General features: G+C 35.2%; 2 protein-coding genes across 2 annotated transcripts in view; one reads left to right on the top strand and one right to left on the bottom strand.

The window, feature by feature from the left end:
• Positions 1 to 22,977, bottom strand: part of LOC136026519 (carboxypeptidase B-like) — a 39,268-nt gene that overhangs the window by 13,570 nt on the left and 2,721 nt on the right. Inside the window, exons 2-4 of the mRNA XM_065703161.1 lie at positions 18,348 to 18,694; positions 8,133 to 8,369; positions 192 to 288 (exon numbers count right to left, since the gene is read on the bottom strand). Of these exons, the coding sequence (XP_065559233.1) occupies positions 192 to 288; positions 8,133 to 8,369; positions 18,348 to 18,479 (466 nt within the window). The 5' untranslated portion in view covers positions 18,480 to 18,694. The remainder of the gene's footprint in view (positions 1 to 191; positions 289 to 8,132; positions 8,370 to 18,347; positions 18,695 to 22,977) is intronic.
• Positions 6,616 to 22,977, top strand: part of LOC136026520 (annexin A7-like) — a 322,593-nt gene continuing 306,231 nt past the window's right edge. The window contains exon 1 of the mRNA XM_065703164.1: positions 6,616 to 6,676. The gene's annotated coding sequence lies outside the window, so the exon portion shown is untranslated. The remainder of the gene's footprint in view (positions 6,677 to 22,977) is intronic.

The following is a 22,977-nucleotide window of genomic DNA, read 5'->3' on the forward strand; positions in this document are numbered from 1 at the left end:
GTTGTCAATATAATTATTAACGCCATCCAGCTTTTGGTGTTTCTTGGCATTTTACCTGCGCTACTCAGACCTTTGAACAGCATGAAGAAAAGTTAAGTAAAGATAAGACCTCAAATAACAAATAAACTTAATTCAAAATAGTCAAATAAATAAAATAAAGATATAAGAATAGTGAAACTGCATCAAAATACCTTCGATACTGTGGTAGCTCTCCCAGTTCATTTTCTGGCCTGTTCCGTCTTTAAAACCTGCAATATTCTCATCAGCCTTTTGTTGGTCAATTTCTTGCTAGAAGACACAGATTGTTCAAAAATTCACAAGAAACTTACTTCAAAAAGATTTTGAGGTTGCAGAAAAACTTATAAAAATTCTTCTTGGTATTATCATTGAAAAAAAAGTCCTTACCCAGGATTGTGAAAATACATTTTGACCCTCTTCCCTCATATTTTCGTGAAGTGACACTCCTAGAATAGAACCTGACCTTCAATAAATGAAAATTTGGAATTTATACTGATTTACACTAGTGATAATTCACAGTTTTTCTGCAGATTCTTAAAAAAGTAACACAATGAATATAAACAAATTTTCGATGCATTTTTAAAGCCTTTTTCAAGCCCTCTCGAAAAAATCCTTTTTAAAACCCTCCTCCCCAAAAAAAAAGAGAGTAGCCAGAGTCAATTTTTTCTCAGATAATCTGAAGAGAGTGTATAATGCTCCTGATAATTCCATTCTAGCTGAAAATTCCACCCAGAAAATTTCTTGCGGATGAACTCGGGTGAAAAATTCTTCTTAGCGCAGTTTCATCTGAAATTTTTTTTTATTTCTGATTGTTTTTAAATAAATGCTGGTAATGCCCTCCTCCATAGAAATTGTTCCAACAAAACGTCAGCAATAAACTATTTCCCAGCAAAGGTCTTTTTTTGGAAGGGGGAGGGGTAAAAGAGAAACTTCAAAAAGCGCATCAAAAATGTGAAATTGATATCTACTCCCTTGTGATTCCTGGGAATATTTCTCGTCTACGCTGTTATTATGAAAGTAAAGAGTAACATTAAACCCCAAAATGAGCAGAATTTATTTTGTATAGTAGGGGGACTGCCCCTTCCTCATCCATATTTCAGCCTCATGGTCAAAGAAACTTATTTTCATCAGGGCAATTTTCCGAGGGGATATTTTCGGCAGGGGATATTTTCCACGGGGTTATTTCCAGGGGGGAGGTTATTTTTAACCGACAAAATTTTTGTGGGGGTATTTCCCTGGGAGGGGGATAGACACTGGCCACCTTTTATGTAACCTCATGAGTGTCATTTGCCTTTCAAAACTTAAATACCTCTTAGTTCACACTTCTAATAGGCTAATAGATTACCCACTTGATCTGAAGATCAAAGAAAAAACTCTCCTTTCCCTCAAACACAAAATACTAATTTATCTAACCCCCTCAAAAAAATTCCTGTACTTTTCAACTCGATTCTTGGACCTGAGACAAAATAAGGTATAATTGCCAACATATGTATAAAATTTGTCACGTTTTGATGAAGTCTACGGGATGCTTATAATCTTTATCAGGTTTAATCGGCTGCCTTTAAGCTTCACTTTCTTTCGATTATCTGAGAAAAAATGATTCTAGCTATAAAATTACTCCGTAAAAACAGTTACTGTAAATAACTTTAAAACAGGGTCGTATCCAAGATTTTTTTTTCGGGGAGGAGGGTTTAAAAAAGGATTTTTTTTCGAGGGGGTTTAAAAAAAAGGTTTTAAAAACGCACCAAAAATTTGTTTGTATTCATTTGTTACGTTTTTAAGGATCGGAAAAAACATTTCTATGGGGAGTGGGGTCAAACCCTCCAACCCCATTGGATACGGCCATGCATTGCATGATTATTTTTAAAGTAGTTTTGGCTGGGTATTTAGGACCCCCTACCAATTTTAAAGAGTTGGAATTAATTTGATATTCAAAAAAGTCTTATATCCCTCTCTCTAAGTTTTTCTGCAACCTTAAAATCTTTCTTAAGTAAGCTTAAATGTGCTGTTTTTCTTTGAGCTTCAGATCAAGTGGGTAATCTATCATTATAAGTAGATGTGTGAACTAGAAGGTGTTTTGGTTTTGAAAGGCGAATGACACTCATGGGGAGACATGAAAGATGGCTAGCGCTTACCCCCCCCCCCAGAAAATACCCCCTACGGAATTAATACCCCATAAAATACCCCTGCTGAAAATACATACCTCTGCAAAAAAACGTGTGGAAAATAACCCCCCACGGATAATGCCCCGCCCTGCAAAAGGTGGCCCCCTGAAAATACCCCCATGGAAATTAACCCCCACGTGGATGACTGGTCTCCAATCCCATTGGACCTTGTTAAAAAGACTAGAACTCTCAATTTCTGTTCTAATGACAATGCTCCGAAGTTTCTGTGACCATAAGGTGGAGATACGGATGAGAAAGGAGAAGTCCCTCTCCTATAGGGGATAAATTCTGCTCATTTTATGGTTTAATGTTACTCTTTACTTTCATAATAACAGCGTAGACCAGATATATTCCCAGAAATCAGAAGGGAGTTGATATCAATTTCACATCTTTGATGCGTTTTTTAAAGTTTCTTTTGTACACCCCCCCCCCTCAAAAAAAAGAAATAACTTTGCTGGAAAATACTAATTTTCTGACTTTTTGCTGGAAAAATTTTCCACGGAGGAGGGGATACCGGCATGATTTTAGAAACAATCAGAAATTAAAGTATTTTTCAAATGAAAGTCCACTAAGAGGAATTTTTCATCCGGGTTCATCCGCAAGAAATTTTCTGGGTGGAATTTTCAGTTAGAATAGAATTATCTTGGGGGATTTCCCTGGTGGGGAGTGTGTTTTACGTGAAAATAACTTTCCACAGAGGAATTTTTTGTAGGGGGGAGAAATTTTTTATGAAGGGGGAGCGGGATTTCCTGGTATTTTTTGAAAAGGATCAGAAATTAAATTTCAAAATAAGTTTTTCAATTGAAAGTAAGGAGCAACATCAAAAATTAAAACGAACAGGAATTATTACGTATACGAAATTGGTTGCCCCTCTTTAACGCCTTGCTCTTTAAACTAAAGTTTTAAATTTTGTCCTAATTCTTTAAGAAAGATTCCTGAAATACAACGGTCGTTTGATTAGAATAACAACCTTTTTCAAAAAATTCTATAAAATTTTATATGAAGTTCTTTTGATAATCTTTTTGATAAGGCAAAAAGAGGAAAACTAAAAATAAGAAAAAAAGTCTTACTGCATTGGACCCAACAAGCAGAAGCTCTAGCCAGATGGCAAGATGGCAAGATAGACAAGTTCTTTCCTTTCTTTTTAAGGGAGGTTTTGCTGACCTTTTTATTCAATAAGATTCAAGTTTGAGTCAAAATTAGCAAAAAAAAAGTAAAACCGGCACTTCATTAGGTTTAAGAAAAACTGATGTCAGTTTTTGCACAAACTCTCCGAAATCCTTTGGGAGGAGGGTGGCCTTTCTACCCCATGTAATACTTTTCAAGACAAGGGCAAAACTAAAGTTAATGAATTATTAGTAACCTTGAAATCTACAATCTAAGGCCCATTTTTTCTGTTTGTTAAGTATTTCTAAGCAAATAGACGATTTAACTGAAACTTGCCACGTATGACCCCATTTGATAGGAACAATTAACTAAATCTACAGGCTTTGAAATCCATACTACCCACAGTAGTGCCCATATTAGTCTATTTGATAAATCTATCAAACAGTTCGTGGTAACGAACTGTAGTAAGGAGCGACCCGGCTCAATAGTAACCAAAACTCTAAAAAATGGAATTTTGATACCAATAGCTACATCAGAAGAATCGCATTTTAATGCTGGTTTTAAATATATAAGTTTCATCAAGTTTAGTCTTACCCATCAAAAGTTACGAGCCTGAGAAAACTTGCGTTATTTTAGAAAATAGGGGGAAATGCCCCCTAAATGTCATAGAATCTTAACGAAAATCACACCATCAGATTCAGCGTATCAGAGAACCCTACTGTAGAAGTTTCGAGCTCCTATCTACAAAAATGTGGAATTTTGCATTTTTTGCCAGAAGGCAGATCACGGATGCGTGTTTATTTGTTTTTTTGTTTCTTTTTGTTTTTTTTCCCCAGGGGTGATCGTATCGACCCAGTTGTCCTAGAATGTTGCACTAGGGCTCATTCTAACGGAAATGAAAAGTTCTAGTGCCCTTTTTAAGTGACCAAAAAAATTGGAGGGCACCTAGGCCCCCTCCCACGCTAATTATTTTCCCAAAGTCAACGGATCAAAATTCTGAGATAGCCATTTTATTCAGCGTAGTCGAAAAACCTTATAACTATGTCTTTGGGGACGACTTACTCCCCAACAGTCCCCGTGGGAGGGGCAACAAGTTACAAACTTTGACCTGTGCTTACATATAGTAATGGTTATTGGGAAGTATACAGGCGTTTTCAGGAGGATTTTTTTGGTTTGGGGGAGGGGTTGAGAAGAGGGGGATATGCTGGGGGAACTTTCCTTCGAGAATTTGTAATGGGAGAAGAAAATTTCCATGAAGGGAGAGCAGGATTTACTAGCATTATTTAAAAAAAAACAATTAAAAAATAAAAGTGAAAAAGCTTTTTCAGCTGGAAGTAAGGAACAGCAATAGAACTTAAAACAAACAGAAATTATTACCCATATGAGGGGCTCACCTCCTTCTAATACCTCGCTCTTTACGCTAAAGTATTTTCAGTAATTTCAACTACTTATTCTACGGCTTTTGTGATTCAGGGGGTCATTCTTAATGAATTGGGATAAAATTTAAGCTTTAGTGTAAAGAGCGAGGTACTGACGATGGGGCGAATCCCCTCATATATGTAATAAAAACATGAGAATACAAAAGTTCTTTACGTAAGCTAATTTATAAGTTACGTAAATCTTTTACCAATAAAAAGATTCGTAAAAAATTAAAAGTTCTAGTTGCCTTTTTAATTAACCAAAAAATCGGGGGGCAACTAGGCTTCGTCACCCGCTCTTGTTTTCTCAAAATCATTCGATCAAAATTATGAGAAAGCCATTGAGTCAAAAAAAAAATGCAAATTTCGTTTTGATTATTCCTCTGCGGAGAGCCAAAATCAAAACATGCATTGATTCAAAAACGTTCAGATATTAAATAAAAAAAAACAAGTTTTTTTAACTGAAAGTAAGGAGCGACATTAAAACTTAAAACGCACAGAAATTACTTCGTATATGAAAGAGGCTGCTTCCTCATCAACGCCCCGCTCTTTACGCTAAAATTTTTTACTGTTTTAAAAAGAAGAATTGAGAGAAAGAGTCAAACTTTAGCGTAAAGAGCGGGGCGTTGATGAGGAAGCAGCCTCTTTCATATACGAAGTAATTTCTGTGCGTTTTAAGTTTTAATGTCGCTCCTTACTTTCAGTTAAAAAAACTTGTTTTTTTTATTTAATCCTTTAAAGAAGGACAATTCCCAGATCCATTGAAGCTAGCGAAAATTGTCCCGTTGCCAGAAGCGGAATTGCTTACTGACATCTCAAACAGGGGACCCATTCCGATTTTGCCACTTTTGTCATAAATTTATGAAAAAGCAATGCATAAAATACTTTATGAGTACTTAATGAAATGTGGATTTTTATCAGAGACACAATTTGGATTCAGGACAGCTCATTCAACGACTGTCTATGCTCTGGAGGACCTGATGGATGCTGTTAATAGTGAACTAGATAAAAGGAATTTGTTTATGTTGATTTTTATAGATCTTAAAAAAAGCTTTTGATACAGTAAATTTTAGCATTTTATTGAAAAGATTACATTGCCTAGGAATAAAGGATGATTGTTTTAAATGGTTTGGATGTTACTTGAGTGGAAAGTTTTTAAGAGTGATATTAGATTGATCGGTATCTAAATTTTATCCAATTAATTGTGGAGTTCCGCAGGGCTCAGTCTTAGGTCCGTTATTATACCTTATATATTGTGATGGTGTGTGATTTTACATACCACGAGCCAAAATCACTCCATCAGGTTCAAAAATATGCACCCAGAGCATATTTTTATAGGCATTAAAAATGCCTATTTTGGATGATGAATGATCAAGATTGTGAAGAGAAGCGGATTTAATGAGAGTAGGCTATCCAGAATATTTCAGACCTGAGTAATTGTTTGAAATATTGTACTTTTTTTCTCTTTTTTTTCTTTTCTTTTTTTTGTGTATTTAATGAGTTACTATTACTGATGATTAATGTAACAGAAATGTAGTCGCTATTACAGGCCAGGGTAAAATTCTAGTTTAATTGACTTCTTGCTATCTCAGAAAGGGTTTAGTTTAGGAAAATGAAACTTTCAGGGATGAATCTACAGACTAAAGTATGTCCTGGAAGGTATTTTGAAGCAACTATCTCCACTCCTTCTCCCTCTAGTGGGCCCTGACCTTTGATGACCTTTAAAAATACGTCTGTTATAAAAGTGAAACCTTGCAAAATAGATCTTTTGCTTAATTGAAATACAGCAAACTTGTTTTAAGCTTCATAACTTTGCTCAATTCCATTTCATAAGGTTTTAAAGATATGCAAATATACTTCCTAAATTTTGGAAAAAAATTGATATGGCTCAAAATTATACTCAGATAACAGGAATTGCATTTTGAGAACTAGAGGCAGAGAAAAAGCAACTAGTAACTGAAAATTAAGGTAAAATGTTGTTTTGTCAAAATTTCAATAGGTGATCTGTCAAGTAGGCAAATTTCAGGACCCTCTATAGGGAGAAGGAGTGGAGGTGGGTACTTTAAAATACCTTCCTGGGACATACTTTAGCCTGTAGACCCATCCCTGAAAGTTTCATTTTCCTAACCTAAACCCTTTCCGAGATAGCAAGAAGTCAATTAACTAGAATTTCACCCAGGCCAGAACGGCCTTTTTGTGACTAATTGGTATGTATGTGATATAAAGGTTTTAAATAAAATCTACCTACCTACCTACCTATCTTTTAAGCGTAGTATATCTCATCATTGTGACCCATAAAGAATGTATCTGACATTTTCACTTGTCTAAAATAACTACCGAAAATCGTTAGCTAAGCCACTCCCATGAGGACAACGTAGATCAAGAGTATAAAATGTTTGCTGAACATACATACCGTTCTGATCATCGCTTTGAGAACCGCTTAGCAATTAATTTTTTTTTGAAATTGTCCCTGAAACGCGAAAACATGACACACAAACCATAAGAGTGACAGTGACAAAACCATTATACTGTCACTTTACTGTGTGTTTGCTTCCCACTTACGATTTTGAGCAATGCTTAAGTCACACCATAGTTGTACCTGTTGAGAAAAAAGCCAATATTTTCAAAAATATATGAATGCTTCGCTTTTCTCAATTTTAGCGTCATAGCTATACTATGGTAGCAGGAAACTAAAATGGAAAGGGACTGTTTCGAAAAGGAATTGTTTCCTATGTATTTCCTGCTAACACCACATCTTCGTAGCTCTAGCCAGATTCATTTTACAGATACGAAAACTGTTGTTCCGAAATCCCGTCTTTTCTAATTAAAAAAAAAAAAATATTCCCTTAGTTTTTTTGATGGGTTAACCACAAATTTTGTACTTTCAAGTAATTAAATATTCTACTTGAGTAATTACGAGCGTGATATATTATTCGGGCTCTAAGCTAGTCATGCATGATTTTAAATTAGTCAAAAATTATGACCATAGTATAACCCAGGCATAACTAATTGATCATTGCTTGTTGACAGTCCAAAGAACCGATAAAATTAAAGGGCAAGGGCATGTTTCAACTGCCAAATTTGAGAAACAACTAAACTAAATCTCCTTCTAGAAGTATACCCGACTTTAAGTTTTAATGGCCTGGTGGCTGCCATGAAAATGGTCATAAAACCAAATATTCAAGAAAACTACTGTTGGTGATCCTTTGAGTGAGAGGGCAAATATTTACAGGAGAAGTATAGCCTAAGCGTTGGCTAGTGTTTTTTTTTCTTCACTCAGTCCCTAATTAAGAAAAACAATTATATTATAAGGGAATCTGAAACTATTCAAAGAAAAAATTTCTTGGAAGTAAGCAATATAATACCCCAAGGTTGATCTATTACATGGTGACATGGCTTCTTCTAAAAGGGAACCCAGAATTACCTGAATATCAGGAATCAGGACGTCGTATTTTAAATTTTCAGTCTTCCTCAAAAAGTTGTTCAGTGTTTCTTCAGCTTCAGGAGCCACTAAGACATCAACTGCCTCTTGCTTCGGGTCCTCTTCACCATCAGCTTCGGCTATATATTTGGGGTCGGACCAAAATTGGATGCCTTCATTGTCTTCCAAAGGCAAGAGCAAACTTGTCTCGTTAATTGCATCCACTTGTATTCTAATTACCTTCAAGCGAAAAAATAATAGGTAAGTTGATGCTTAACTACCTAAATTCAAATGTTTTTTAACGGTACAATGAACTACCCCCTTCCAATAGATGGTGTGTAATTCTTCCTTTTTGATATATTGTATGTATGACTGTGAACGAATATCCCACGACACGGTAATATAGCTTTTAAAACATGGAGCCTATGTTAAAAGATTACGATCATTCTCGACCAAATAGCTATCTCAGAATATAATTCAATAATATTTTGGCTTTAGTCAGGCTAACATTGTTGCTTTGCTTAAAAAGACCAAAGAACTATGGGCGCCCATAAGGGTGACGGAAAGCGCCAGCCCCCCTGGTTTAATGACGCTGCCTTATATTTTTATGTTTTTGTCTTGAGATTTCTATTATAGAGCAGTGGAAGTGGTGATTAGACTATGCAAGCCCCTCCCATAAAATTCAGCTTACTGTCGCCCATGTCCAGAACTTTGAATTTTTGTCCAGAAGACCCCCTCCTGATATTTAGGTATCACTGGTTCCATGCGATCATCTTTCGACAAAAAAAGGAAATCGTGGCCAAAACCACCCTCAGGAACTAACCCTTGTTTTGGGGCATGCTTTCCCCATTTCCAAATTTGTGTAGATTTTCTTGTGCTGAGTTAATTTCTAATCAATACATTCAACAGATTTGGAATCAGCGTAAAAGCAGATTCTTTTTATACATTTGATGTAATCAAAATTTCTTTGTTTAAAGTTTCTGTCGGTATTTGTAGAGGTTGCTCTTTACTTACGATTCTTTAGTACAAATACAAACTATTTATAGACATGATTTTTTTATTAAATAATTTTTTGTAATTTAACCTTTTATAACTCTAAATTTTTTTGTGCAATATTAACACATTTTCGAAAAAAAGTTTAAATGAAATAATTGTGCATTGTTTGTCATATATATTTTTTTTTGGTCGGGAACGCATAGAATTCCACAGGAGAAACCTCGAATTTTAACCAGCTTGTGGGAGTACAAGGAAAAAATATAATTGGGTGTTTTGATTTATCTTTAAAGTTTGCATTAGAAAATCTTTCGTAAACAATTTTTTTTCTCATTTCAGATGAAAAAAAAACCGCCTGGTCAGTTTAGTTTCTCGTAAATATGAAATAATGGTCAAGGCCCTATAAAAAATAAGGATACTTTTTTCCTAGAGATTAAACGACTTGGCTAGAAGACAAATAGATTCAGCGTTGAGGTGCTGGCACAAAGACTTCGTACACCACTGATCCCCGTCCCCATACCAAATAATTGGGCAAACTAGGGTTCGAACCCTTTCCCTCTCGAAAAAAGGATCCTAAATCCAACGCATCAATCCACTCGGCTAGGACGGCATTGGACATTGTCCGTCACGTTTCAATCCAAAATCAATCCAATTCTTTCATCCCTTTGTTCCATACCTTAGTTTTTGCCTTAGAAATGACGCATGGACGGATGATAGATAGACTTATCTATCATCAAATTGACTGACATTATTAATATACAATCCTGATAAGGGGTTAATGCCAGATTTGCCTCTCACTCACTTGGTCTATCTGTCTTGGCTTTTTCTACAATTAGCCATGGCTTTATGCACAAAACTACTTGATTTTAAAACATCCTTATGAACGTCCTTATAGACTTTCTTAGAATTAAAGATATTCGTTCTGGTGTATTTTGGGACACAAGGAGCTTTTGCAATAAAGAGGGCCTTTAGAATGGTTTATATACAGAGGTGAAGACTAACAGTAGTTAGTCCTGTCTTTGCTTTACTCAAGTCTTTTACGCTTTAGATTGTAAGTATAGCGAGTTCCGTTCTATTTCTTATTTTTTTATAATGTTAAATCATATCTAAGGGGTTAAACCAAATTCAGAAATAATATTATTATTAGCTTAATTCAATCAGGAACATGTTAATCTTGCCCTATTAAAAAATGTTCTCGCTTTTCAGTCATAATAATGATATTTAAGTTTAGCTTATACCTGAACAAGAATTTGGTCGACCTTTCAGTATTTGTGAAATATGAGTATTTGTGAAACTTTTAATTTTAAATGAATAACTTAAATTAAAAGTAAAACCCTTCGTTGTCCAATAAAACTCTTAGTTTTCTATATTTGTAATGATGTCTTTCATATTTTGTTACTGTTTTTGTACATTTACGTCTCTCTCTCACTTATTTTAACTTTTTCCCTTGAGGCCAGTGTATTGTGTAGTCAGGTCTCATCGATAATTTTGGACGTTGTGATCTTCTCCTTGAAATTATGTCCCTTTTCGCTTCCAACAATTATTAAAGAGATTTCATGAAAAGTATTATCTAAAGTTATATTTACCACTTAATTATATTAGAATTTAGATTCAGGTAGAAGCTAGTTGTCTACTTCTTCTAACAAACTGGGAGATTTTAATTTTCCAAAGAGGAGGCGAATTTGCCCACTATATGGTATCTCGGGGGATGAACTGGGACCTTTTCTTTTAGGGGCAGTATTTTGCCAATATAAGGGGAAATTTGCTTATGGATGGAAATGATGGTTCTAGTTGTTTGCCCCATCGAAAAATAACCTCCAAGAAAAATGCCCCCCCCTGGAAAATACCCCCCCGTGGAAAATAAGGCTTTCCAAATTTGAGAATTTTGTTTAAGTTTTTTTCGTAGGGGGAAGGGATTTTGGTATTTGTGCATTATGTGCCACTCAGTCAAGTTTACACTGTGTAAAACTCGAGAATAAACCGGTTTCTTCGTTAATTTGTTTCAGCTTAGCGCGAGAAAAGACAAAGACAAGTGACAGAATAGATGGAAAATATACAATTTGGGCTATATATTTTCATATAAGGAGGAGGGGGGTAAAGTGGTTGGATAATTTTAAGTCAGAAAACAATTCTCACTTCATAATAGGCAGATTATAGTTTCCTCACTTCAAACTGTCCAAATACCTCCCCCCCCTACTTTATCGATATAGAAAATGTAGTCCCAAGAAAACAAGACGAATTTACAGGGTGACCCAAAAAGATCCGTACCCATATTTTATTCGATAAAAAAAAAATCCATTTTTTAACAAATATCCTTTCTGTTGCAGGACATGAAAATTGAACCTTTGGATGATCGTTTGCAGCTGTAGTCGCCCCAAAAATGTTTTGGACCAATCAACAGAAGATATTCTCCCTGGAGACCTATTTTGCGACAAAATCATACCAGAGTGTGCAAATTCAGTTTCGAAAACTTGTTTCATTGTCGCAACTTTCCACCAAAATCACGATTGTTAGTTGAGTTACAAAGTTCAGTGAGCATGGGACTGTAGTAGACTTATTTTTTAAGCCACAGGGGGAACTTTTTCAGGCAGGAAAGAGAGTGCAAAGTAAAAAAGAAAACATTTCCATAGTGAGGGACTACACTGTCTAATTAAACGTGAGAACACGCCACAGTCACTCCCTTGTCATTCTGAGTTCTTGGCTGTGTCTACGCACTGATTTTCTAGGGCTACGTCCTACTGAGTCCCTTACTGCAGCAATTTTTTCTTCTGTCCTTGCACTCCCTTGTCATTCCGAGTTCTTGGCTGCATCTATGCACTGATTTCCTAGGGCTACATCCTACTGAGTCCGTCACTGCAGCATTATTTTCCTCTTTTTCCAGCCTGAATAAGTTCCCCCTGTGGCTTTAGAACATAAGTCCACAACTATTTTGGAGACATTCGTCCAAAATAGGTCGCAAAATAAGTTGCGACAATGGAACAAGTTTTTGAAACTGAATTTGTACACTCTGGTATGATTTTGTCGCAAAATAGGTCTCCAGGGAGAATACCTTCTGCTGATTGGTCCAAAACATTTTTGGAGCAACTATAGCTGCAAACGATCACCCAAAGGTTCACCTTTCATGTCCTGCAACAGAAAGGATATTTGTTAAAAAATGGATATTTTATCGAATAAAATATGGGTAAGGATCTTTTTGGGTCATCCTGTATAAGGCTCCCAATGGTCTTTCAATAGCCATGATGTCATGGTATACAGTAAAAATTCGGTAAACAGCTATCTTAATTTTCAGTAAAGTGCTAGTTTTTGGAATTCTACAGATATTACAAAATATCATGATCCAAAAAGCTATTGTGTGAAAATTGAAAGCTATTGTGTTAAAAGATGTTCCCGAAAGAAATTCAAACTTTAGCGCAAAAAGTGAGGGGGTTTTGAGGAGTTTTTAAATAATTCAAGGGAATCTGGCTACGCCTCCATGCAAAAATCATTTATCTCGACAGATTAATTCTCTAGACAGTTCAATACAGATAACAATTTATTTCGTAAAATTACCCTTAACATTTTCACGAGTAAAATTAAGTCGGTGATGAGAAAGTAAGACATAAGAAGAATCCTGTATAAGAATTCAGGATAATTCCCCCAGTGTAAAACTTCCCCTGAAAAATTAAACCCTGAAAACTTCCCTCCCCATGAAGAATAATCTTTTTTTAAATCCCACCAACAGATAGTTCGACCCCCCAAAAAATGTGTGGATACTTTGCAATAACCAATACTATACGTAAACAATGGGCAATTGTAACTTAAAGACCTTTCCCAAGGGGATGTGGGAGGGTCATGATACCCACAAAAGCATAGCTATTCAACCTTTCGGATGTGTTGGACAAAATAACTATCCCTCCAATTTTTCGATCACTTAAAAAGGACACTATAACTTTTAATTTCCGTCCAAATGAGCCCTCTAACAATATTTTAGGACTACTGGGTTGATACGATCATCCCTGGGTTAGAAAAAATAAACTCGCATCCATGATCGATTTTCCGGCAAAAAATACAAAATTAAATATTTTTTTCAGATAGGTGCTTGAAACCTCTACAGTGGAGTTCTCTTACATCCTGAATCTAATGGTATGATTTCCATTAAGAGTTAATGATTTTTAGGAGATGTTTCAATGGTTGTGGCAGAAAATTTACCAGGGGAGGGGAGGGCAGACGCCAAAATAGCAATGGTTGCCGGGTGACAGTTTAGGTGGTTTAGGACACCAAATTATGATTTTATCCCAAACGGGGCCAATTTACAATCAATTTAAAATCATGAGAAGCTATTTCATTTAAAAGTATCAATAAGTAAATTTTAGGCTTCCAAATTGCAAAAGAAGTATTGGCACGCAGTGCAGTACTGGATTTAACCAAGTTGATCCACTTTGTTTGTAATGAAATTAGGCTAAGTTTGGCGATACGCAATTGCGTATCAGCTACAACAACGGGGGAGGGTGGGTCATTGTTTAGTCATGTGGGGTGAGTTCAGTTAGTCATGAGACAGGGTAGATTCTAGTGGACACACTGCTTACTTTTTGTACAGCTTCAGATAAATGTTGAAATAGGTATGGGGGGTGGAGTAGGAATTAATTTAAATATGTTTCTTTACAGCTAAAATGTTACGTTCCCGTATCTACTAGTACAGAGGTGGAAAAGACAAGGCAGGTCATCATCAGCCCTGCCAGGAAATTTCTCTCGGGTGGCAAATACTGCAATGAACCTACTTTCAAGTAATTTCAAATTACCAATTCGAATTTCAAATTCAAATTACCACCATCCCTTTTTTCTCAAAATTGTTCGATCACAACTCTGAGAAATCCAATTAGAAAAAAAATTATATGCAAATTCTGTTGTAATTATTTACGTAAGATGAGATAAAATCAAAACATGCATTAATTCAAGAACGCCAAGAAATTAATTAAATTTTTTTAACTGAAAGTAAGGAGCAACATTAAAACTTAAAAGGAACATAAATTATTCTATATATGAAAGGGGCTGTCCCCTTCTCAACGTCCCGCTATTTACGCTAAAGTTAGGCTCTTTGTCACAGTTCTACTTTTTAAAACAATAAAAAAACGTGTTGGTTTTAATTTAGTTTCCCCATTTAATTTATGATCCCCGTTTGCACTTGTTTCGTAATGCAAATATTCCTCTTGCTCAGCATTCAATTTTACTACAACGGTATCATCTACACAGGTCTTATTGAACTATTTCATCTTCACCTTTTTACAAAAAAATAAGATTTAGATGTTTATCCTTCCCATGCAGAAATAATACTGAAACAAATCTAGCTAGTCACGCACGATTACATCTCACTTGCCTATAAATAATGGGATGATGTAAGAACCATGCCCTTACTCGAGGGAACACCCTTGCAGGTTTTTAGACATAACAAGCAAACCCTGTGACTTAACATCCAACGAAATCAAAGAAAATCCAAAGGCCCTCGTATGTTTTAAATCATAACACCAAGGAAATCTTGATTTAGCTGGGTCTTGTAGGTTTTTGAATGAATCAAAGAAACTATTGGGTAGCAATGTTAAAAATCCTGGAGAAAAGAAGCCATGAAGGTTTTTTTAAGAGCAAAGAAACTATTAGGTAGCTTTTGCATCTTGACTAGCGGATCCTGAAGGTTTTTTCCCTGGCTTTTTAAGTTTTTTTTTTTTAATAATCAGAGAATCTATTAGGTAACAAGCGAAAGTTACCTAATAGTTTCTCTAATCCCTATTACGTAATTATCACCTGCGTCACCCTATTGCGTAAAATGCATCTGTGTCTTGAAGAAGTTTAAAGAAAGATGTCTGGATCGGGATTCGAGGAGATAGGGGCCTATTGGTGTCAAAATTCACTTTTTTAGAGTTTCGGTTGCTATTGAGCCGGGTAGCTCCTTACTTACAGTTCGTTACCAAGAACTGTTTGATATAATGTTAACAACTAGTTTTGTACTGAATCAATTGTTAAGTAGAACTCTGTTCTATTCAGTTTTATTTGAATCATTTTGATGAATCTTTGAGAGAAGAGAATGAAATGAGGAAATAGAACTCTCCTAGACTTAAATTTTGCGTATTACTTGAGTATTCTAGACGGAAATGTTAGCAAATTCAGTAATTTTTGAGTTTTTAAATTTCAGAATGCAGAAACATGTTTAAAAATGAATTTTTTTTAAAGAAGACTAAGTCGCTAAGACTGGGAATAAGTGAAGATGAAGAGGTAATAATGGGTAACTAGAAGATTATCAAGTGGATATATTCAACTTGCCTTGGTAATATTATTAGTAAAAATGGTGGATACAGTGACCCAGGGTGCTTTTTCACCACTGAAACATGTCCAAGGTTGGAATATCGTAAGTTATAGTTGTGGTCAAATATGGTTTCGAAACGTAGGTGTCCCGAAAACTGGAGAAAGATTTATTAGATGTTTTCCAGAGGAATTGGAACTATGTGTAGCTGTGTTGGTTTAGGGTGACTTGGTGCTGCAGTGTATTTCTAGTAGTAGTAGTTGTTGTAGTTATTATTAATTTTTTTGACAAATGTAAGTTTTGTCAATTTATTTAGCAATCAATAAACTTAATAAACTTGTCATCTGTATAGAGGCTCGTTCGAATGTGAACCAGAACTGATAAGCACAAACCACTGAGCCCGAGTTTGTTTGAAGCATCAAACAGTTCGTAGTAATTAGCTGTAAGAAAGAAGTGACAAGGCCTAATATTTAGCCAAACTGTAAAAAATGGAATTTTAATAGCAATTTCTACATCAAAAGAACTGACTTTTTGTGTTGATTCTAAATATATTCAATAGAAAAACATTTTTTTTCAAATGAAAGTAAAGAGCAATATTAATACTTAAAATGAACAGAAATTATTGCGTATATGAGGAGGTTTACTTCCTTGTTAATACCTTGCTGTTTACACTAAAGTTCAAATTTTGTTTCAATTCTTTAAGAATGACCCCTGAATCGCAAATTCCGTTTAATTAGAATAAATAGCACTCTTGAAAGTACTAAGAAACTTTAGCGTAAAGAGCAAGGTATTTACGACGATGGGGGAACCCCTTCATATACGCAACAATTTCTGTTTGTAACAAGTTTTAATGTTGCTCCTTACTTTCAGCTGAAAAAACTTATTCTTTAATTTAATTTCTGATCGTTTTTTAAATAATACTAGGAAAGCAGGCACCCCCTTAATGGAAAATTCCCTTCCCCATGAAAAATTTCTGCATGGAAAGATCCTTCCAAATAAACCCCTCCCCATCCCTTTCTCCCAGAAAAATCCACCCTGAAAACGCCTGTATGCTTCGCAGTATCCTATATTATATTATGAAAAGAGAAACCACCAATGCAACAGCACAAACATATTGAAAAAAAAAAGATACAGAAGGAGGAAGACTGTTTTCCTAAATTAGTGATTAATATAGACCAGCACTTGAACGAAGCCTTAACCCTACTCATCCATACAATCACATAGGTCAAACAGCTTAGCCATACACAATCAACCACAAAGAATAATCCATGGACAGGCAGTCATGTCGTCAATAAGTATAAGTCGTCATTTACCAAACAATAAAACAATAAAGACAAATAATTCAGAGGCAACAACCCAACACAAGGGCTCATCAGGAGAATACACTTGCCTATAGGGTTTCGGCACTTTAAATTCTCTACCCAGTCAAGTGTTGTACCTACCACAGAATATCCATGGCATCAAACGATGTGCAAAGTTCACAACTTGCAGCCCTTTCCTCTGGGACTGTGGGGGATTAAGTAATCCTTAAAGACATAGTTATTAGTTTTTCGACTAGGCTGAATAATATAGATGTCACAAAATCTTGATCAGGTGACTTTGGGGAAAAAATGAGCATAAGAAGGTCCCTTCTAATTTTTTGGTCACTTAAAAAGGGCATATAAATTTTATTTTCCGTTAGAATTAGCCCTCTTGCGATATTCTAAGGTTACCGTGTCGATACGATCACCCCTGAAAAAAAAAATAAACACGCGTCTTTGATCTTTCTTTTGGGAAAAAATACAAAATTCCATATTTTTGCAGATAGGAGCTTAAAACTTCTACAGAAGAGTTTTCTGGTACACTAAACCTGAGGGTGTGATTATAATTAAGATAAAATGAGATTTTTAAGAGTTGTTCATTAAGATTCTTGTTTTTTTATTTCAGTACTATTCTTTTAATATCTTTTTTTCGAAAATAAGACAAAATTTATCAGGTTCGTAACTTTTGATATGTAGGACTAGACTTGACTAAATATTTGATATCAACTTGAAAATCTGATTGTTGTGATGTATCTTTTAGTATCAAAACTCCGTTTTTTAAAGTTTCGGTAACTATTGAGCTGGATCGCTCCTTGCTTACAGTTCCTTACCAAAAACTATTTGATAAAGTTCATTAACTTTAATGTTACCCGTCAAACACTACCCTGAGAAAATATGCCTAGTTTTTTAAAAGGGGGGGGGCTAAAAATTAAGTGATTTTTATAAAAATCACACCATCAAATTTAGCCCATCAGAAAACATCTGTAGAGGTTTCAAGTTCCTATCTACGAAAATGTGGTATTTTATAGTTTTTGCCAGAAGAAAAATTACGGATACTTGTTTATTTCTTGTTGTTTTTGTCCATTTTTTCCCAGAGGTGATCTTCTCCAGCCAGTCGTCATAGAAGATTGAGAGAGGGCTCATTTGAACGGAAATCAGAAGTTCTAGTTCTCTTTTCAAGTGAATGGGGTAGGAAAGGGGATTCCCTAAGATTGATTTGAAAACAGTCAGAAATTAAAAAGAAAAAAAAATAGATTATTCAACTGAAAATGAGAAGTAGCATATAAACTCAAAACGAACAAAAATTACTTCGTATGAGAGGGTAGGGCTACATTTTCCTAACCCTCGATCTTTCCACGAAAGTCATAAAGTTCTTTAATAATATTTCACATAAGAATTCAATGGCCCTTGTGTTTGAGTAGCCTTTCTTAAAGAATTGGGGGGGGGGGAGTTCAAACTTTAGCGCAAAGAGCGAGTACTCAGGAAACCTTGTTTACCTATGCAGTGTCGGAAAAATGTTTCCACACAGTTTTATTGGTTGATTTTCGTCAGTAAAACGGTAAGTTAAAGTGAAGCTTAGCTTACTATGTTTCCAGAGTCTGAGAACATGCGCGACATAACTTAAATAAAATGACAAATAGTATAAAGTGTTACCTTGTATCCAGTAAAATCTGCAATAATCTCATCATCAGTATCGATGTCATCAATTACAAAACTTTGGATCGGCAGAAAAATACTGCTTATAAAATAAAAAACATAAGCCAACAAAAAGCATAGTCTTGTCATTTTTACGAGTAGTTCCGCATTGTAGTTCTGTTTTTCAATATTTACTCTAGATGTAGTGGTATAACTTGTTTTTCTTCAATGGCAAGTTTACCAGTTTCTCTTTTCGTAACAATAACAATAAGGTCACTGTGCCACATAAAAAAAGAGGGTTGCGGTCAATTGCTACTATAATAAATGTTACATTCGATCCTTCGGTTTGATTTACAACGATCAACCTAGGGAAAAAAGGATTAGGGAAAAAAGGACTAGGGAAAAAAGGACCAATATGTGATTAGGCTAAAGAGTTACCTGTTTCCAAAAACGCAAACAACAGTTAGCATGCGCTCTGCGTTTCGAAATCGGGTGCTCAAAACCTCATAATTAGATTTTAATTCATATTGTAATATAGTAAATCCTCATAAAAGCCACCAAAAATTATTTGCAGTATTTAAAAGAATTTTTATTTAACTTAAAGCTGGTTATTAATCTGGGCTGCAGCAACTACAAACACACATTTGTACCCGGAATAGTTTTATTTTACACTGAAAAAAAAATTTACCGATCGGATACGCTGGATGATTCAAAAGGTGCTATGTAAAGAATGTACCAATATTTAATATAAAAGCAATAGTCACGGTAGTGAATGGTCTATTTTGAAAAAATAGTTTTGATTGGGGAAGTAAATGATGTTCCTCTTTTGTTGCTACGATGGCTAGTTCAGAAAAGGAATCTTGTACCAAAATAACCTTCATTTCTTTTACTTTCATCAAGGTCTCTCCCTTTGGAGGGGTACGGGAGAGGAAGGGATTCTCATCCTTTTTAATATATTTTACATTACTAAAACGAAAATGTTGCAAAGTAAGGTGTAAGTATTTCCGTTCATGGCTTAATGACGTGTGGTGGAATGTGCCGCGCGTCGTGCTCTGAAGCATTTACCAGATGGCAAATAGTGGACAACACCTTGGGTTACGCTTATCTGAAAACTTAACCTGGTGTCTGATTATTTGGTTTAATGATAATGATGAGTACCCCGAATTACCAAATTTGCAATTTAGCATTTTTTTTTTTTTTTTTAGCCATGAATTGACTCTTTTCCCTTCCATTTCCAAAAGTAAATCAATTCCTAATAGCCTCTGTTTAGTCACCACTATCACTCACCAAACAACTTTGCAATTAATTTAAGTAATTAAATTAATTACCGAATTGCTAAACGGATAAAAAAACAAACAAATTGATATTCCTTTAAAGAAGCTTAAATTAGAAGGATTAAAAAATGTTCTAGGAGTATGAAAAGACTTCTTATAATAGAGCCGAAAAGGGTAAATTTGTCCAAACTCTAACGCAATAGTAACCCTAAGCTCTTCATAGGCGAATTAAGTAGACGCATGTAAGAAGTATCATAGGTAGCGATGTACGGCTGCCTAAGTAAAGAGTGGTAAGACTTTTACTGTATTAGATAAAAGAAAGCTTTTGTCAACTGAAAGTAAGGATTAACATTATAACTTAAAACGAACAAGAAATTATTAAATATATTAAGGGGTTTCCCCTTCTTCAACATCTCTCTCTTTACGCTAAAGCCTTTTAAGAACTTTTAAAAAAGCTTATTGAACTAATTAAAGGTCCCTTGTGTTTCAAGATTCATAGTTAAACAATTGGAACAAAACGTCACACTTTAGCGTAGAAAGCAAGGTTTTAAAGAGGGGGCAACCCCCTTATATATATATATATATATATATATATATATATATATATATATATATATATATATATATATATATATATATATATATATATATATATATATATATATATATATATATACTAGCTGTTGGGAGGGCGCTTCGCGCCCACCCCCCAAGCCCCCCCGCTCACGTCATTACGCGCCATATTAGTTACGCGCCATTGTAGTTGTGTCCCTGTGTCCCACCTGTGAATATAGATAGATATATATATGTTTTTAACTACGTAAAACTTGCGATTATACAACATTTTTCGATGTCCCGTTGTCTGTGCATATAAATAGATTGTGGTTTACCGACTCTTGAACATGCAACATAAAATTGTCCATGGGAAAAACAATCCGTATTCAGATCTATACCTCATTATTCTAATGATTGCCCTTCAGCTTTGTTGATGGTGATCGCTAATCGAACATTCCCTGTGTCCCTGTCGTCATTTATATATCCCCCTGTGCCCCCGGCATCCCCGTTGTAGTTGTGTCCCTGAGTCCCGGTCGTCATTTATATTCCCAGTATCCCGGTAGTCATTTGTGTCCCAGTGTCCCAGTCTGCAATTTCTCTTTGAGCGTCCCGGTCGTCATTTATATTCCCTGTGTCCCGGTGTCTCGGTAGTCATTTGTGTCCCGGTGTCCCGGTTTGTAATTTATCTTTGAGTGTCCCGGTCGTCATTTATATCTCCCGGTCGTTATTTGTGTCCCAGTGTCCCAGTCTGTAATTTCTCTTTGAGTGTCCCGGTCGTCATTTATATTCCCTGTGACCCGGTTTTTAGCTTTCTTTTTCACCTTTATTTTTCAGTTTTTTCCTTTTTTTAGTTTTTTTTTCTTTTTCAGTTTTTAGTTTTTTTTTTAGTTTTTTTAGTTTATTTATTAGTTTTTAGTTGTTTTTTTTTTAGTTTTTTTGTAGTTTTTACCTTTTTTTAGTTTTTTTTTGTTTTTTTTTCTTTTTTAGTTTTTTACCTTTTTTTTAGTTTTTTTTAGTTTCTTAGCTTTTTTAGTTTTTTTAGTATTTTCTTTTTAGTTTTTTTGTAGTTGTTACCTTTTTTAATTTTTTTTTCTTCTTTTGTATTAATGCTAAAGCCAAGGTTCGAACCTGGAACCTCTCGGACCTAGAACCTGGAACATAACGCTTTACCAACTCAGCTACTTCGGCTTGAATACATTCGTTTTTGAATTGGTATATGATAAATAATTCAGACGTCATATGCGGACATACAGACAGACACACAAACAAACAGCTTATTTTTATATATATAGATATCGTTTCAAGTTTTAATGTTGCTCCTTACTTTCAGTTGAGAAAATTATTTTTTTTTCATTTGATTTCTTACCTTTTTTTGAATAATATTGGGAAATCCAGCTTCCCCTAAATAGAAAATCTCTACCCCCACGACCAATTTTCCCTGTACAGAACCTCCTCCATAAAGTCGCTAGAAAATCCCCCCCGTAGAGTATCTGTATACATCTAAATAGTCAATATTTTTGTAAACAATGGTCAAAGTACACAGGCTCAACCCCAATCCTCGGGGGGCTATGGGAGGTCAAGTCATCCTCAAAGACATAGCTATTAGATCTTTTGAGTATGCTGAATAAAATACTACGAATATTAACTACTACTACTGTGACTAGTACTCCTATGGCTACTAATATTACGAATGCACCCACTACCGATACCATTATTATGACTACTACGGCAACGACTATTACTGCTCCAGCTACTACTAGACGCTAATCGTGGTCGTTCCTTGCGTCGAGCACTCGCCCGTCTTTATGGTCTATTTTGTGACCACTCCGTTTTATTGTGTTGCGAAAGCAATACTTTGGTTTTGTCGTTTTTTTTGTTTTTTTTTCTTAGCGCCCCGATTTCAGCTTATTCCTAGAAAGTGGTAAGGATCTAACCTCTGCGGTTTTACGGATAGTGTGGACCTTAAGCCAGATTGATGAATATGACTTCGCATTTTGGCAACCTTCATAGAACTCTTGCCTGTGGCTAAAAAGGATAGTTTTTGCTTGTGTTTCTAAGCAATTCTGTTCGTGATTTTAGCTGAATTTATCATTCGGTTTTTCGCACTTGGGATTGCGGTAGAGAAATGGTATCACATGTGCCTCAGAAACTTTAAAAGTTCTCTCATTGCTAAAGAAATTAGATTTTATCCTTTGCTCCTTTCTAAGTAATGTCGTTAGAAACTTTGAAGTTCTCTCATTGCTAAAGAAATTAGATTTTATCCTTTGCTCCTTTCTAAGTAATGTCGTTAGAAACTTTGCCTACGGCAAAAAAGTCATCTTTTGAACTAAGACATATATTTTTTTTGAAGGCAGTCGATAGCTCTTGATTAGCTGAATAAAGTATATGCCATCCATTTTTTGGTAGAAAAATTCCTTCGCGAAATATACCAGTTTGAAAGTTTAAAGGGAATGACAACTTCAGTAGTAAGATACACACTGAAACCAAAAATAGGCCGATACCAATTGTGAGACATATAGGGAAATTTTAAGCAACAGTCGGCTGTTAGCTCATAATCATCTTCGGCAATGAGGGGTTCACAACTTTTGCTATTTGGTGTATCTATTATTTTTTTCCAATGTATTTGATGGTAAGACCAATTTGGTTCCAGTGGTAAGATATGTAGGAGAATTGTAAGTAATAATTGGCTCTTAGGCTACAATTATCTTCAGTGATCAGGCGTTTGCAACTTTTGCGAGTTGGTGTACTTAGTGCTTATTTTAAGATTCTTACAGATTAACAACTTCAGCGTTTAATCGAAGCGAGGAAACAAAGCCAAA

This window comes from Artemia franciscana, chromosome 4 (genome assembly GCF_032884065.1).
Source record: "Artemia franciscana chromosome 4, ASM3288406v1, whole genome shotgun sequence".
Lineage (NCBI taxonomy): Eukaryota > Metazoa > Arthropoda > Branchiopoda > Anostraca > Artemiidae > Artemia > Artemia franciscana.